The 17,482-nt window shown below is 38.8% G+C and overlaps 1 protein-coding gene across 1 annotated transcript in view; it reads left to right on the forward strand.

Annotated features, from left to right (window-relative positions):
* The window catches only part of LOC146307192 (phospholipid phosphatase-related protein type 5-like), a 202,645-nt gene that overhangs the window by 6,246 nt on the left and 178,917 nt on the right, over positions 1-17,482 (forward strand). Inside the window, exon 2 of the mRNA XM_084747563.1 lies at positions 4,795-4,885. Coding sequence (XP_084603689.1) covers positions 4,823-4,885 — 63 coding nt within the window. The 5' untranslated portion in view covers positions 4,795-4,822. The remainder of the gene's footprint in view (positions 1-4,794; positions 4,886-17,482) is intronic.

The raw sequence follows: 17,482 nt of genomic DNA on the forward strand, positions 1-17,482 counted from the left end.
GTCAAACAGACCTGGCATCACTGGGTCAGAGGCAGAACAAAAACAGTCCCCCATTGCTGTTTGTACCTTGTATACAGACAGCAAGGTGGAATAAAGGTGCAACAGTTCTGCATTGTGTAAAAGACCGTGCAGATTGTGTAAAAACGGGTGAGTGTTCTACCTGTTGCCAGTGGTCACACTCAACAGTGCAGTGAAAAGCTGGCCATCAGGGCCTCCTCTTGGCTTTTTCCAACAACTCTGCATCTCTTTTCTGTCCTTGTAATCTCAATGCAGTGAATTATATATAAAGAGAGTGGTGCCCACTTTGAGAGTCTGTACTTGAAATGACACTACAGTTTGCTATTTACCACCTTTAATTTGGGTGCAAAATAAAGTGCAAAGGGATTCTATCCCATCTCTTCAATAATTATAGGTGTATTTGTGTATAACATGAATGGAAAAAACACTCAGACATCAAATCAAAGCACAATAAAAAATTACATGGAAAGTTTTGTGCTTTGATTTCAACCGGTGACACTTACCTGCATGTCTTCCAACCACTCTTTCTCCCCCTTTCCTGTCATGTCCTCAGCTGTACTATTACTTTAAGGCAAACGTATGTATATAAACCCCGAAAAACTATGATGATCCTGTTGGATTCAAACAATCATTTAGCAGAGTGTATTTGTTTTGTGAACCCGCCTATGTAGGCACATTATTATCTGAATAATAAATTGCAGGAAAATAATGCACCATTGACTTTTATGTAACACAGTTGTCCTGTGCCCTGTATAGATTGCCCGTCATGGTTTTTTGCTGATCCGAAAAAATGATCCAATCCGTGACTCAAAACCATGACACGATCCGAATTGTGCATTTCGTGATCCATTGCACCAATAATTGACTTTAGACCAGTTTTTTTTGATCAATGGGCAGTCACCTTCTGTTGCTTCAAGAAGACCAACACATCCATGGGCGCACAGATGGGCGCAAACACTTTTGCTACTTACACAACGTTGGTTGTTGGGTATGGAAATGATAACTGAGCCTGTCAGTGACAAAAACAGGCAAACAGTCCAGCACCACCTGTCCTGTGCGCTCTGCATTGTGCTCTGGTGAAGTGTCTGACAACGTGTCAGCTGTTCTCTGTTTCTGTCACTCTTCTCTGCTTCCATCACAGCTTTAGTTTTGTGGTTTATGGTGTTTTAGAGTTTGGGTTTGTAAAGTTTACAGCCTGTCATGCTGTTGCATTTAGAGAGGAACCGATTTCAATTTTCTTGGCTGATTCCAGTTTTCGACTTTTTTAAGGGTCTGAACTGCCAATACCGATTTTGGCCGATTCCAATTTTCAGTCTTTCTAAGAACTATAACTGACAGCATTCACAAACATTTTTGCAACTTTTCTTGTAAAAATTAAATTGGATATTCATAATAAAACACTGACTATTTAATATTCATTAAATACTATTTAAATTTTCCCCAAAGTCTTCCAGGTTACAGACAGGCCTTATTATAGTTTTATATTAAGATTATGAATAGGAGGAACGTGATCTTGCGAGATCATGGAATCTCGCAGGATTTCGCAGGATGTGATTTCACGTGATCTCCTGTGGAAGCAGATATAAACAAACCAGAGACTGACGCGGTGCAACAGTTTGCTGCAGTAAAACTTTGCCGTGAGAAAAACAGACGCAGAAGTTAAATGAGTCTTGATGAGAAAACGTTTTTTGTTGTTTATTCTTGAGCCAGAACAGGAGGTGAGATTTTAACTGTCTGCTGCTGGATAACATTAGCCTGAAGAGCTACATAGTTTATGGCTGTTCTGCGACACTGTCAGCTGCTCTGTCTTGTTGTAGACTGTCTCTCTTTATCCTGTTCTTGGAATCTGTTGCAAACACAAACTTCATGCAAGCATGTGTCTGAGTGTGTGTAGCTGTGATCAACGCTGTGGTGGCTGTGTTATCACAGTCAGTTTGTCTTTCCTGTGCGCATGACGTGACCATCATGCAGAACATGTGTATGACAATAAGGGGCACAGAATCAGATATGTGACGCTGACCGGCCGGTCACTGGTCAGGGCCGGTCATGCTGAAAACTGTCCAGTTTCCATTCTCTGGCTGGTCGATCGGTGCATCCCTAGTTGCATTGCACTGTGTACAATGACACAGATCAAAAAAAAAACAAGAGCTAAAATTTGTTTATCAACCACTCAATCCACCTTTTCTTATCAGTCAACAGACAGCGTATGTTGCCACAAGGATTTTTTAAAAGAATAAAAGAGATAAAAAAGATAAGATAAAGATAGATAAAAAAATATATTCCCCTTCATTCTGTACTGAAATGTTCTCCATGTTTATTTTTGGAACTTCACATCTGTTTTATCCTGTTACTGTAATGCACACTGACTGACAAAGGTAAAAAAAAAGAATGCTCGACTGGAAAAATCTTGTCTGAGGGAGATCTGACTAGTAATTCAGATCATCTATCAGGGGGCAGCCCTACTACTCTCACACCTCCACACACCTGACCTGCTGAATGTTACTGGTGATGATGTTAAAAATGCGACAGACAGTGTTGGACTGGAATAACAGATCCACATGGTTCAGGATTAGTGTGTTTCTCAGTGATGGTCTGTGTAATGAGGGCACACAGACTGCTGCTCAGCTTGATAAAGGTCACTAGAGTTCAAGCTGGATGTGCATGCTGTGCTGCTCTGGTAAATACACTGTGTGTGTGTGTGTGTGTGTGTGTGTGTGTGTGTGTGTGTGTGTGTGTGTGTGCACGTGCATACTCAGGGTGGATGGCAGGACTTTGGATGTCATGTTGAGCTTCTCCTGGGTATCCACAGGTCCTTCTGATGTCTGAAATCATCTCAGATTAACTGCAGACCATAAAGAGCTTTACAGGCTCTTGGATGTCATTAAATTAAATAACCTAACATTGGATCCCAGTGACAGTTTATTTCCTGGTGTAGTAAGTCCTTTTTTAGTACTAGCTATTGACCCTCAGTTAACAACTGACTAATATGTGTATGAAGCAATGAAGTATTGAAAGTTAAATGCTGGGTCAAGTTATTCAGCTTGTGTACAGGCTCTGTGCTGTGTATTTACAAGAATCTGGTGATACAATACTATTCAATATACTGTAATATTTTGTCGAACTGAAAACAAAGTGATATGTTTCTTTTTTTAAAATCTATTTTTAGGAAAACTGTTATAGTATCTCACCACCATAAGCATAAAATTGAAGTTTTTTATGCTATTAGAACAGTGAAGACAGATAACAACACTGCCATCTAGTGGTTGGGGAGTTAAACACAGCACAAAGAAAAACACTGCCACAAATCTCTGCATGTATCTTGATATTATGATACAGTGCTTTGAGAATCGATGCAGAATCACCAAACATATTTCGATACTTGATATTTTTGTTTTTTTCTTACACCCTATTGTTTACTGATTACAAGTAGAATCATGTTAAATACACACTGTGTGTGAAATCTAAACTCCCTCTGGATTCCCACAAAACACAGAGGACATATGTTGTAATCTTTGTTGCAGTGAACTTTCTTGTAAGAACACTGTTGTTCAGTGATGGAAAGTACATTTACTCAAGTACTTACTTAAGTACAACTTTAAGTTTTGTTTACTTGAGTGTTTCGATTTGAGGCTACTTTATAATTCCACCCCACTTTCAAAGGGAAATAATATACATTTATTTGATAGCTTTAATTACTACTATTTACTTTTAATACTTTTACACAATGTATAACATACTACAGCACATTAATAAAGATTAAGCCAGTGGTTTCCAACCTTGGCTTCTGTCTTCCAAATGAACTTATTTTTTTCTTTCCTCTCCCATGAATCATCTGGAGCACCTCAGGTTTATCTGCTGTCCCTGTATATAAAACTGTATATGAAGTAGTTCAAACTAGCTCCACCTCCAGCAGTGACAACAGTTACATGCCCCTTACACACGGATTAATCAATATTAATGATCTAATGGTGTCATATTCTGTGACGGCTCCAAAACTGCTGTATCGCCAAACTGTCTCTTTAACTAAATCACACACATATAGGCTATTCTATGCAACCTCCTTTTGATAACTAATGTAATATTTTTTTCACTTCCATACACTGAGTTTGGAGCCCCCCTGGGGAGGTTTGCCTTCCACTTTGAAAACCTCTGCTGTATAATCATAATGCAGTTAGAGGAGCCAAACCAGTACTTTTACTGTAATATTTTGCTGCCAATATTTACTTTTCCTTAAATCTGCTGTAAGGAGTTTTTACCTGGTTATGAAACCATCTTAGTTTAATAATGATGACTCTCTATGACCTGCATAAGCAAACCAGAACATCTACACATCTACATGACAATGTGCAGTCACAGTCGTAGCGCCACCAACTCGTCCACCGGTTGGTCTGGTGACATGGTCACGGCCACAGCATGTCCTGATGGCTACAGGGGTGCGAAGGCCCATCCAGTGCTGCTTGCAGCTTTAATTACTTTCATTTTTTTAAGACAACTTTTGTTCCTTACTCATTCAAACTCATACAAATATAATGCCTCTCAGTCATCACCTACGACCCACCCCCATTTGCTCATTATTTTGCTGCTTGAGATGCTTTACCAACCTGAAATGTTGGTACTATGTTTTACCTTTAAATTGTACCTTTAAAAGCAGAGTCAGTGGTACTGACTGTGTTGTAATGAATTATCTACTGATGACACCCAGTGGACAGTAAGGAGAACTGTTAGAGATGAGATTCCCAATCATCTGTCACACTCGTCTGTATGTTTCCTCTGCAGTTGATACTGATAAGAAGAGAAAGTCAACATGCCCGCAAAACGACTCAGCCGAAAAGAGAGAAGGAAACTGATGACCTCACTGGCAGGAGAGGTAAGATACGTTTCATAAAGTCTCATAAGATAAGATGGATGGATGCCTTCATCCTTCAATGATTCTGGGGTGAAAAGTTCAATTTCAAAGGCACATCAGATGATAGAAATGTTTAGCTTTCTGAATAATGTCTAAATATGCGATATAAAAGCTGATATAATGAGAGGCCTAACTGACTGACTGTGAGCAGGTTTCTGTTAATTAGACTCATCAGAATCAGAGATACTTTATTGATCCCTGGGGGTGTTGGCTCATCACATCTGGATCACATCTGACTCTTCTCAGAGTTGGGACCTACTTTCATGAGTGAACTCATTCAGTTAGGTGCTACTTTTAACTTCAGGATGGTTTGTGAATATGACTTCAGCTGCTGTGTGTCTTTCACACTCTTGGTTTTTACAAAAATGGTATTCTGTCACCATCTAGTGGTTAGAGAGCTCAATCACACATTTCTGCAAGTCAAAATTAAACATGAAGCCACATTTCACATCCATGTCTACTCAAATGATTTGTGTTACTATTTGCTTGTAAGCAGAGATAAATGAGCAGGTAACACTGGGCCACAACAACACTTGGAAAATAGACTAAAAATATTGAAATGATTAGCTTTAGGCTACTGCAGACCTGTACAGATGGATACAACAGCAGCTGACTACAAATACAAGGACTGCAGTCTGAGAAGCTGTGATATCACAATGAAGGATGCTTGTCTGTATTGTTGTTAGATTTATTCAGAAACCTGAGACACATGCGTTTGGCTGAACTACCTGACAAGTTCTAAATGTTCTCAGGTTAAAATAAAGGTCAGCAGCAGCACATCCTATCAGCTGTCAGTGATTTGTGTGGTCACCAGACACTGACAGTGTTGTAGTGACTGGTGTCAGAATTGCATCACCTCCCACCTGTCAGTTAACACCCACAATCAATACTGCTACCTGATTGGTTTGTGCTGACCAGAGCCCTAACGAGCTGACCCGAGGACAGACGACAGTTACGACTAATTCGCCGATTTGGGCGGATGCTGAGGGGACCGGCTTGAGAGGCTAAAAGTAACAGCAGCAGACAAACTGACCGTGACGTCAACACAGCGCTGATAACAGCTACACACTCTGATACATGTCTGCTTGAAGATGGTGTCAGAGACAGATTCCAAGAACAAGATAAAGAGAAGAGAGACAGTCTATAACGAGACAGAGCAGCTGACAATGTCGCAAAACAGCCGCAAACTATGGGCTAATATTAGCCAGCAGCAGACTGCTGTTCACGGAGGGACAGTTAAAATCTCACCTCCTGTTCTGGATGAAGAATAAACAACCTGTGTTGATGTGTCTCCTCAAACATTTTCTCATCCAGACTCCTTTAACTTCTGCTTCTGTTTTTCTCACGGCAAAGTTTTACGGCAGCAAACTGTTGCATCACATTCGTCTCCGGTTTGTTTACATCTGCTTCCACAGGCGATCACGTGAAATCGCGTCCCGCGAAGGTTTTTGTGAGTCATCACATTCAGCTGATTCATAATCTTAATGTAAAACTATAATAAGACCTGGTTGAACCTGGAGGACTTTGGAGAAGATTTAAATAGCATTTAATGAATATTTAATAGTCAGTGTCATATTATGAACATCTAATTTAATTTTTACAAGAAAAGTTGAAAAAATGTTTGTGAATGCTGTCAATTCCAGTTCTTAGAAATACTGAAAATCGGAATCAGTCAAAATTGGAATTGGCAGGTCAGACCCTTATAAAAACCGGATATCGGAATCGGCTAAGAAAATTGCAATTGGTGCATCTCTAGAGAAGTTGCTAGTCTTGTTTCTTATACAGCATAGTTAATAATGCATAATGTGAATATTAGGGGAGTGACAATTCACTCATGTGTCCGATGCATCGGACTTCGATACGAGTGCATCGGTTCAGACGGCCCTGCATCGATAAAAAGCTGAACATGAATTGGAAACAAATCAATACAGCACCAGCATATCGATACATCTCATTGGGATGCACATACGTTTAATTCTGGCATCAGGGAGCTGCCACTGTTAACTTTCCTCCATCTTCTCTCTCCTCCTGGCTCTGCCTGCACTGCTGTCGCTGGACGCCTGCTGCCGCGCTCACAAAACAAGCGCTCCCTCCTCCCTCTTCCTGTGTCTCCTCTTCATTTACTTAAAACAGACGGCGCTGAAAACAGAAGTGACCGCATCGCACCACCAAACTTTAATAACATGCAAAGTGTAGAATAATTTTGGTTTTTATAAGAAAGATGAGAAACGCTGCTGCAGATCATTGATGTAAAACATGTCTGACAGCAGAGAACAGAGACACGAGTCTGACCCACAGAGACGTCATGTCACTGTGAGAACAGGTAACACAGAGCATCACTGTTCCTCCACACTGATCAAAACCACACCACTCTTCATATGAAACACAGCAGCAGATCATCTTACTGCAGAAATACTGGTATTTTAAACAGTTTTAAAGTTTCTCATTTATCTCATCTCATTTACACATGAGACTCATAAGATAAGATAAGATAACAAGATATAAACATCATCACTAAGCACTCTACAAATGTAGCATTCGTTGAATCAAAATGTAAAGATTCACACATTGCATTGTATTGCATTGTATCGTATCGTATCGTATCGTATCGTATAGTATCGGGGTTGTATTTTTCTCACCTTTTGCACCCCTGACCTGTTTTCATGCCTGATTATGCACAATTTATTAATTGATCATGTTAAACACTGTCTGAAAATATACTGTGTATACTATACTATATACTTAAGAGGCATTTGAAGCCGTTAATCAAAGTCTACAATCACCAAATTGTGTTTTAAATGTTGTTGAATTGTGTGCAATACAAACATTACACATTAACCTACAAAACATGACAACAACTCACTAAATGCTTCATCTTTTCAAACTGAGAAGGATCGCAGCGTCTGCAGGTAAACATTTTTTTCCTGGAGCTGACATTAACCGCTAGCCTGCTATGCAGAGGGGCTGCTGTCTGACAGGTGATCTGACAGGCCTGAATAAAGTATTGATAAATAGTGTAACTGACTACTATTTCTGGTGCCGACTAGTGAGGGTGGCGACATTCAATCATATAGTCAACTCATCGCACACATCCCTACTGTGAACATAATCCAGGCAGAAATGACGCTTGTCATCACAACGTCACAATGAAAATAATTCCGTGTTAGGCTGATACAAACATATTCTCTAGGAGACAGGATTGGGTGGCTAGTTATTGTAATTAGTTACAATAAGAATACTTTTGTTGGAGTAGTTTTAATGCTAAAAACATTTTACTGTCTTCTTTTTCTTTGCCATCTTTAAAATCATCACCTTCTTCATCATCTACTTCTTCATCTTCTTCCTCTTTTCCTCCATCTTTACAATCATCATCCTCTTCATCGTCATCTTCCTCTTTGTTTGTATAGAGGACATAAATAATGCTGTTGATCAAAAACGGGTCATATTTTCGAAGTCAATGTCAATACTGTTCAGTTTAGTTTGGAGGACTTGTTGTGAACATGATAGATATGAAGTAGCTCATTGACAGATATACACTGTGAACTGATTTGGTGTAATGGTGTCTATAAATACTAAAGTATTTAACATAGAGTATATAAATCCTGTCTGCTTGGACACCATGTACAGATGGAGTAGATACTGAATTCAGATTCAGGTGCTGTTATTTCATTCTGTGCTGAAATCTTGTGAGAAGTAGATTAACAAATGCTGACATTGAGAGAATGAAGTTGGTGTGTTGAGGACAATGAATATCGAAGGTGAACTGCAAAGTTACTCCGACTCATCCTTTGTGATATTTCCTCAGAAATTTTACCAGCTGCTTATTTAGTATAAGTCGTGCTCTAGAATATAATAAAACAGAGGAAAAATCTTCTTCCTTACTTGCCTCCTTTGTCACTTTTTACTTTTGAACAAAGCTCATTATTAATGCATAGCACCCGAGACGTGAACGGCACAGAGAACAGACAGCTGTGAAGAACAAGAACAGTCAGACAGCAGAGAAAGTCACTGGAAAGTATGCAGAGTGAGACAAACAGCATCAAATGAAAAGTAAAGATGCAGTAAGTAAGAACTGTGTCTGTCTCATCTGCTTCCAGAACGAGGCAATCAGGCCCCATTATCTCCACAAAGGACGCTGTCACTCTGATCTGCCTTAATAGTCCACAATTGTCTGTTTAAGTGTGAAAATAACAAAGTCGGTGTTGTAACCTCTCACTCTGCTGAAAGAGTATTGATGCAGCTCCATCTTTTACTTTACAAAGTTTAAATGTTGACTGATGAATGTCACCGTGGTGAAAAGAACATGAAGATAAGCATTAAATGAAAAATAGTCATTTATATATTCATTTATTTATCAATGTTTTAGTAAAAGGATACATGTGGTCGTATTCTGTAGATTTCTTATGTATCTGTCAACATTGGAATCTGCAATTTATAATTTGCTGTCCCATCACCCCCTGCCACTGTCCACGTACCCCTGACCTTTAGATAAGACTTCATAAAACAAAGGATGAAGGACTGGGTTAACTAGTTCCTACATGACGTCAGTGACTTTGTTGTACTTAGCATACTTATACTGAGCAGATTTATAATGCTGTTTTTTTCCTCTGTGTGATCATCATCATTCTTTTCCTTCTTCTTCATCTTCTTTTTTCTTTTCTCCATCTTTATATCATCATCCTCTTCTTCCTCATCTTCTTCACCTTCTTCTTTGCCCACTAGTTCCTACATTGAGTCAGTGATTGGGTGTACTTCTGTTGGGCAGATTCATGATGCAGGTTTTTCCCTCTGTGTGATACACTAAAATGAATCCATGTGACATATTTTACAGAAAGCCTGACTTTGACCTGTGTTGCAATTCCATTTAGTGAGATACTTTCAGCTTTTTTGGCAGATACTCTGCCCCTTTCATGTTCATCCATCCTGGCATCCTCACACTTCTTCTTCTTCCTTTTCTTGTTGTTGTTGTTCTTCTTCATTATGTTTTTTTATTCTTCTTCATCTTCTTCTTCACCATCTTGATATTCATCATCTTCTTTTTCTTCTTCATCTTTTTCCTCTTCTTCATCTTCTTCTTCTCCATCTTTATAATCATCACCCTCCTTATCATCTTCTTTATCCTCTTTTTCTTCTTCATCTGTTTTTTCTCCTCCATCTTTATAATCATCATCTCCCTCCTCATCTTTTTTTGTCCAAGGTTTTATCATATTTTCCATAAGGTTTGCAGGTGTACTTCTGCAAACTCTTTCTAACACATAACATACAGTATACCAAGGCATTGAAGAAGAGTGGGACAATACATTGGAAAGTATAAAACAAATTAATACAAAATTATATATAATACAAAAGTACTTTCCCCCTTCTCTTAATAAATTCATAAAGTTACATTTAGCCACATTATAATCTTATTCAGTGTACAGTTACAGCTACACCAAGCATACCTCTACACTCTTGATTACTCATCAACCTCAACCTAATCCTTCCCATCATCCCCCATTCTTCTCCATCTTTATAATCATCATCATCCTCTTCTTCTTCCTCTTCTCCTTGTTCTCTATCTTTATAATCATCATCATCCTCACCATCTTCTTCATCTTCTTTTTCTTCACTTTTCGTTACACGATCAGGGGAAATCTTTCCTGGGCACATCTGCAGTCTGTTGAACTTTGTGTGTTTGCAGTGGCTGAGCTCAGTATCTGGACCTCCAAGAAGAAGAAGTGTAAGTGTTCAGGAAGTACAGATAGTTGAAGTGATGGAGGGGCTGGTTGCAGTTCATCTGAAGGTTGAACATGTCTACTTATCAGACAGTGGATACTGTGGACTGTCAGAGTGGTCTGGGCAGTGAAGGAGGTTCTGTGCTCTGTTGAGGAGACATCACGACTGTTCCTCTCATTTAGATTTGTTTGTTGTTTTAGGGTCAGTATGTGTTTAGGTTTCTCTGTTGTTTTCTAATTATATGCATATGAGTTTGTGAGGGTTGTTTTGACAATTTCCTCAATTGTTTAAGTCATATCAAATCAAAAGTTTCTTCATCTTCTTCATCATCTTCATCTTCTAATTTACTTTTTCTTATATATCTTTATTTTCCTCATATTCATGTCCTTCATCATCTTTATCTTCATCATCATCATCATCATATTCTTCTTTTACTTTATCTTCCTCTTCTCCTCCATCTTTATAATATTACCCTCCTCATCATCTTCTTCATCTTCCTTTTCTTCTTCTTCATCTTGTTCTTCTTCCCAATCTTTATAATCATCATCATCCTCTTCTTCTTTCTCTTCTTCTCAATCTTTATAATAATCCTCCTCTTCTTCATCTTATTTTTCTTCTTCATCTTCTTCTTAGCCATCTTTATAATCATCATCCTCTTCTTCATCTTTTTTCTTCATCTTCATCTTCATCTTCTTCTTCGCCATCTTTATAATCATCACCCTCTTCATCATCATCCTCTTCATCTTCACTTTCTTCTTTATCTTCTTCTCCATCTCCGTCTTTAATCACCATCATCCTCTTATTCATCATCTTTGACTCCTCCTACCTCTTCTTCTTCTTCTTTTATCGGTGGATGCCGTTTGATTAAAGCTCTATTCATCACTACATGTTACAGCTCCATCCTGCCACCTGCTGCACTGGAGGTGACTCTATCAAACACATCAAACAGGCCCAGACAAGCTCTTCCTACTTTTTTGTTTTAGACAGATTAAAAATACTGAAGATTAATGAGAAAATATTGAAATGGGCCGTTGGGATTTTGTACAGGCTGTCTTGTTTCCTAGAGGATGCATCCTAATGACTCTGGTGATCCAGAGGAATAAGATGAATCAGGCTTTGAATAGACAGGCAATATCTGCAAGACCAATTCATCTTGGGGTTCACTGAAAGGAGAAAAAACAATAACAACTTTTTTATCCTTTATTTGAATAACACATTAAATAATGACAAATCACATGTTCCTCAAGCCTAAAGTGCCTACTTCAGCTGACTCCTTGTGCAGAATAATTTTCAGAATAATTTTTCCACTGAGCCAGATGGGTGTAGTTTGGATCCAGGGTTCTGTGTGTGTGTGTGTGTGTGTGTGTGTGTGTGTGTGTGTGTGTGTGTGTGTGTGTGTGTGTGTGCACACGCAGCTCAGTCTGCAGAGACTTGAGGAAACAGCATGGGTGCTCACACAGCCATTATCCTGCACCTGTACTACATCTAAATGAGCTGAATGCTCCAGAAAGTTGGATTCACAGCAGTTTATATCAGGTAGGAACGGTACAGAGTTCACATTTAAACATGAGTGAAGCCTCAATTATAAACAAACAGAACAGATATTTGTATTGGTGCTGTGTAAGTGAAATGTTCAGTGATTCAGGGTCTGACTTTTCTTTAAAAATGGACAAAAAAAACCTGAAAATTTATTCAGTTTTCAAGCAATAATGTATTGATTTAAAACTGATTATCCTGTTTTCCTTGAGGTTTAGATTACAATTTGGATTCAGCAGACCCTCTTCCTGCTCCACAGATTTACCAATGCACTTGTAAAACTGTCTGGCTGATGGATAGTAGTAGTAGTAGTAGTAGAGAAAGTATCTAAAACTTCAGTGCAGCAGAACCAGATATATCACATTTTATTCCTTCCTCTCAAAAAACTTTACATTACCCACAACGCAACTTTGAATGCGGACAGTGTTGCCTGATTGGATGTTTTTGGGTTGCATTGTGTAGGGCAAAATGGGCTTGGGTGATTTTGGCTGGTTATATGATAACACTTTTAATGAAGATCATGTCTATAATGCATTAGAAACCCATTCATAAGACATTTATTCATGCTAAATATTTATATATATTTATAAATAACACTCCCAATGGAAAAAAATGAAAAGCAGCACTTTTACTAAAACAGTATTTTCACTTCAAAGCAGAGGTTTTCATGTCACTCGACCATGTGACATCACATCAGGTCAGGTCTCTCTCTGTCACCTCACTTATGAAGACCATCCAGACTACCTGCTCTTAAATACAACTCTTTTAAACAAGATAAGAGTTTGAAATGTTGGTGTTTTGAGGGGTATGTGCACTTTTATGATCAGTGGCAGGATGGACAACTAGTTTAATGTGACTCTTTCAGACTCTTGGTGTTTTTAACTCTTATTAGCTAACATCAGTATCTTAACAAGGTAATTTGCATTCATTTTTTATGCAAAATGTGACATTGTTGCTGCCTTTGTTTGACAAGTGTAAAAATTATATTGTTTGTAATGTTATTTTCCAGTCATGTAAGGAAAAACATTATGGTAACATCAGTAACCTTACGATTAGGTTCATTTCATTTTTTGTGCTTGAACAAACTAGGAGAAGCCGTGTTCTGTGTACGGACTTGTTTTAGCGGTGGATGGAGCTGTGCTGAGTTGCAGCAGCAGGACAGACTGAGGATGAGGAGGTCAGACTCTGTGGACACATTTTATTGAACTGACGCTTTAAATGTACATCTCTGTAAGTGACAAAAACCTTTGGAGTAATGTTAAGTAAGAGATACTGTACAGTGAGCACAGTACTCACTGCCTCCTGTAGGTAATAACACTGACTGTGGACAAGTGCCTCATACAACCATAATTCATATAATCCAAACTACCCCTTTAAGTGGCAAATTGGTTAAGGTGGGTCTTTTTTTGTTTGTTTCCTAGTTTTCTGATGAGTGTGGAAGTGGAAAGGCTGTAGTAGTTCTGCTTCACAAAGATCTGAACTTTTTAAACATTATAAGCTCAGCCACAGACATTCTATCTGTGTGTCTGTTTCAACCGTCTGTGTACCTGCAGGACATGAAATGCATTTTTGAGCCACTTGTTAAGATGTCATCAGCCAACTTCACAAACTTATGCAACTGCAATCAATGTTCTACTTTGAAGGATTATTTTCAACACAAAACTGACACAGTGGCTTGTGTGTTTCTGAAGTGTTTGTACAAAACATAACATTTATTGTTTGTTTTGAGCTCACAGAAGCAGAAATGATAAAGATTTTTAATGTTCATGACTTAAAGCCTGGAATACTTGAGAGACATGGTCTAAATGTAGGTCTTTCCATTGGAAAATCATTGTGATGGTATCCAGATTGACAGTGTCAGTACTGAACCCTCAGATGATGAACTTGTGTGATTCCACATTTGAGGATTTAAATGACTTGCCACAAAATGTTGAGCTCAAATTTGCCTCTCTCCTACTGAAGCCTGAGCATATTTATTTTGTTTCTAGTGTAGCTGTTGATGAACAAAGGTTTGACTATTTAATAAGCACTGCTTCTATCCCTCATATCCCTCAAACCATAGCTCAGCACTTTCAGAATGCTAACTGTCAAGCAGATCAGACTGTTCTGTGAGACCTAGCTTCTTCTCTGTGTAAATCAAATCCAATTACAGCTTCTCCTGGTGGTCATAGCCTACTTTCCCCTGCCTGGAAGCAAAAGACATACTTCAAAAAACATATTAATATTGTAGATCCTATAGAATTTGTGCTTGACTCCCAAAACAGAAAATCCTTTCAATGCATTTTTATATTAAGATCTTCACAGCAGATCCTTAACTGTGAAACTTTTTTTTAATAAAACAATGAATTTGAAGACTCCCCATGAAATTCAATGTGATCAAATTAAATCTAAATTCATGATGGTAGTGATTACAAAGAAAATGCAGCTGCCAAAGGAGTGTGCCATTTCACTTATTTTGAATGTAGATGAAATCTGTAATAATCTTTGGGGTATATTGGACATTTGGGAACGTACCTGCTTGTTGTTGCTCATTATTGCCTGATACATCAGCTTTATGCTTTTGATATTTTGTGATCGAGCATCCAACCCACTGGGCCTCAGGGATGTGCGTGCCCTTATTTCATAGTGTTTTTTGTGATACATGATCTTTTTCATAGTTAGAATGTTAGGTCCTGAGGTTGACACTGTATTGAAGCCATCAGATGATATTATCACATTAGAATAACAATGACTGTTCATTGCCATGTTGGAGAAAACTGCAAAAGACTTTATTCAGCACATAGTATCACAGGCTCACCAGTTTGCCAACACTGATAGTCAGTAGCTCCAAAAGAGATTTAGGTGTGTTATGCTAGTAGTGGCTAATGTAAGTGTAATGTAACTCTATGATAACGAATAGTACTCATCTACAACTAACTACCAACATGTTGGTGCTACTGAAGTCTGAGTTTACTGGGCCGACTGTTGCTTAAACATTTTTGTGTCTGTTACTGGAGATAATGTGGCACAGTGCAGAACAGCACAGCAAATGTTGAAAAATACTGTTCTTTAGCAGTGTTTCCCCTAGCTTTTTTGCTTTGGGAGTTGGGGTGCTTGGGCTGGAATGAGTGTGGTCTGTCGTTGGGGACCTGAATAAACAGTTAACACTGATTTGTGTTTACATTTTTTTTTATTTTAGCAGTGGAACACTGTTTTTATTAACTTATTCATTCATTTATTTATTTATGCATCTGTTCATCCATCCATCAGGCACAGCCTAACAGGCCTGGGCCCACCCACTTCTACAATTGGCTCACCTTAAATGACTGGGAGAACATATATTTTTTTAACTTTTATCTTTTAATTATTAAAATCAGCATTTTAATACACCCTTAAGAAAAAAAAGTTTCCTTTTGACAAAAAGAAAACATTTATTTGGCTCACATGTGAGGTCTGGGCCATAATTCGTCGCACCAGATATGTTAAGCTTGCGCACGCACATCACGTCATGTCACACTATGACAGTTGTTCAGCAGAAATGATGACTGGTGTACTGAGGAAAGCTTGTCATGACAGTTTTCTTAATGAATTGATATACTGATCTACTTGATCCATAGTGAAAACATAGATAAGGAGATATCCTGTGCCATTTGAAATAAATATAAACTGCAGACTGAAACTGTTCAAAAGATTTTAAAAGTGTCATAATCAGCTGGAAGAGCTCGTCGCCATCCACAGTATGATACCAGTGATTTTTGTTAAAGTGAGATTATCAGTTGGAAACAGTGTTAACTTTTGTAATTAAAAGGCCCATCCAAAGTTACTGTGGCCCACCCAAAATTAAAATCCTGGTGCCGTGCTGCCAGCCATCCATCCATCCATCCATCCATCCATCCATCCATCCATCCATCCATCCATCAATTCACTCACCAAGATCGCTCTTGTACAGCCATGCGGAGTATCTACAGTCTGACAGCCATGCTGGATCAAAGCCAGACTGACGGTGGTGACCCGTCTGCAGCTTTTTACTGCGTGCTTCGGTGGGGGGGCTGAACAGGTGTGTTTGGGTCTAGTCGTGGCGACGTTAACAGGGGCAGGAGATTAACAAGCGCTGTGGTCGGGGCTGGGAGAGATGCTCTCATTTTGGCTAACACTGGCCGCAGAGCTACCTGTGCTTCCTGCCTTGCCACGTACAGTTCGTTTAAAAAAACACCAATAATTTTGCTTGGCGGGTTGAACAGTTGGGGAACCTCCAGTTACACTTTTTGTTTGTTTGTTGTTGTTTTTTTTTTACCGTAACGGTTGGAAACTGTCTGTCCTCCGCTCTCTGAGTGTGGGTGGGTGTGTCTGTACCAGTTCATGGGTGTGTGCTGTGAGAGAGGAGCGAGGGGGGAGACCCGCCCGTCACAGAGGAGAGGAGAAATGCATTGTATGAATGTAATGAAACGATAGCAACGCATTCGACTCTGAAATCGCACAAATTAGAGTTAGCTTTTATTTTATTTATTTATTTTTTTATTTGATAAAAAAAAAAACACCTGTTATAGGCCCTTTTGATTAAAATAAAAATTAAATAATGGAATTTAAAAAAAAAAATCTACAGCTTGAATTTTCTGGGTGGGGGTCCTAGTGGCAGAACGGGGGCGTCTTTTGGGGGCGTGGGGCGCCCTCCCAAATACACTATAAAGGAAACACTGTCTTTAGAATATACAATTTAGATGTATATGATGAACGCATGAAATTTGTGTTTTAGTATCAACAACATTACAGCAAACGCAATATTAAAACACACTATTAAATTACATGAATGATCTTTGCAGTTTGTTACAGTATGTCCAGGGATTGCATTTATAGTTTCAGGACTCTGATTTTTCATCTGCTTTTCTTTATTTAATGTGGTAGTTCCAATGGATGTAAATTGATTTCTATGTTACAATTAAAAAGTAATTTGCTTGTTTACTGAAACTTGGAGGGGTTGCAGGATTTTTGTACAGTTAAACTGAGTCATTTAAGTGTGGTAATGCAGTAGGTGAACAAGTGACCCTCCATCAGCAGCATTATTGAATTGGTGGAGTCACTCCAGATGATGTGTGCCAGTATCAGCTGCTTAGAAGGTGAAAAACTATCGTTTCATCATACAGGGCAGTGATAGGGATGTGATGGTGACAGCTGTGATTTGTTGTCTTGGCGTGGTCATCTTGGCATAAGCTGTGGACACATCTGAGGACATGTGGTGGGTGCAGAGCTCCTTTTTTATCAGATGGTGGCAAACATGCTGTACATGTGCCATGGAGGCAGATGTTGAATGTAGGGTGTGTATCCTACTGG

Source organism: Lutjanus erythropterus, chromosome 21 (assembly GCF_056507025.1).
Source record: "Lutjanus erythropterus isolate fLutEry1 chromosome 21, fLutEry1.hap2, whole genome shotgun sequence".
Taxonomy (NCBI): Eukaryota; Metazoa; Chordata; class Actinopteri; order Lutjaniformes; family Lutjanidae; genus Lutjanus; species Lutjanus erythropterus.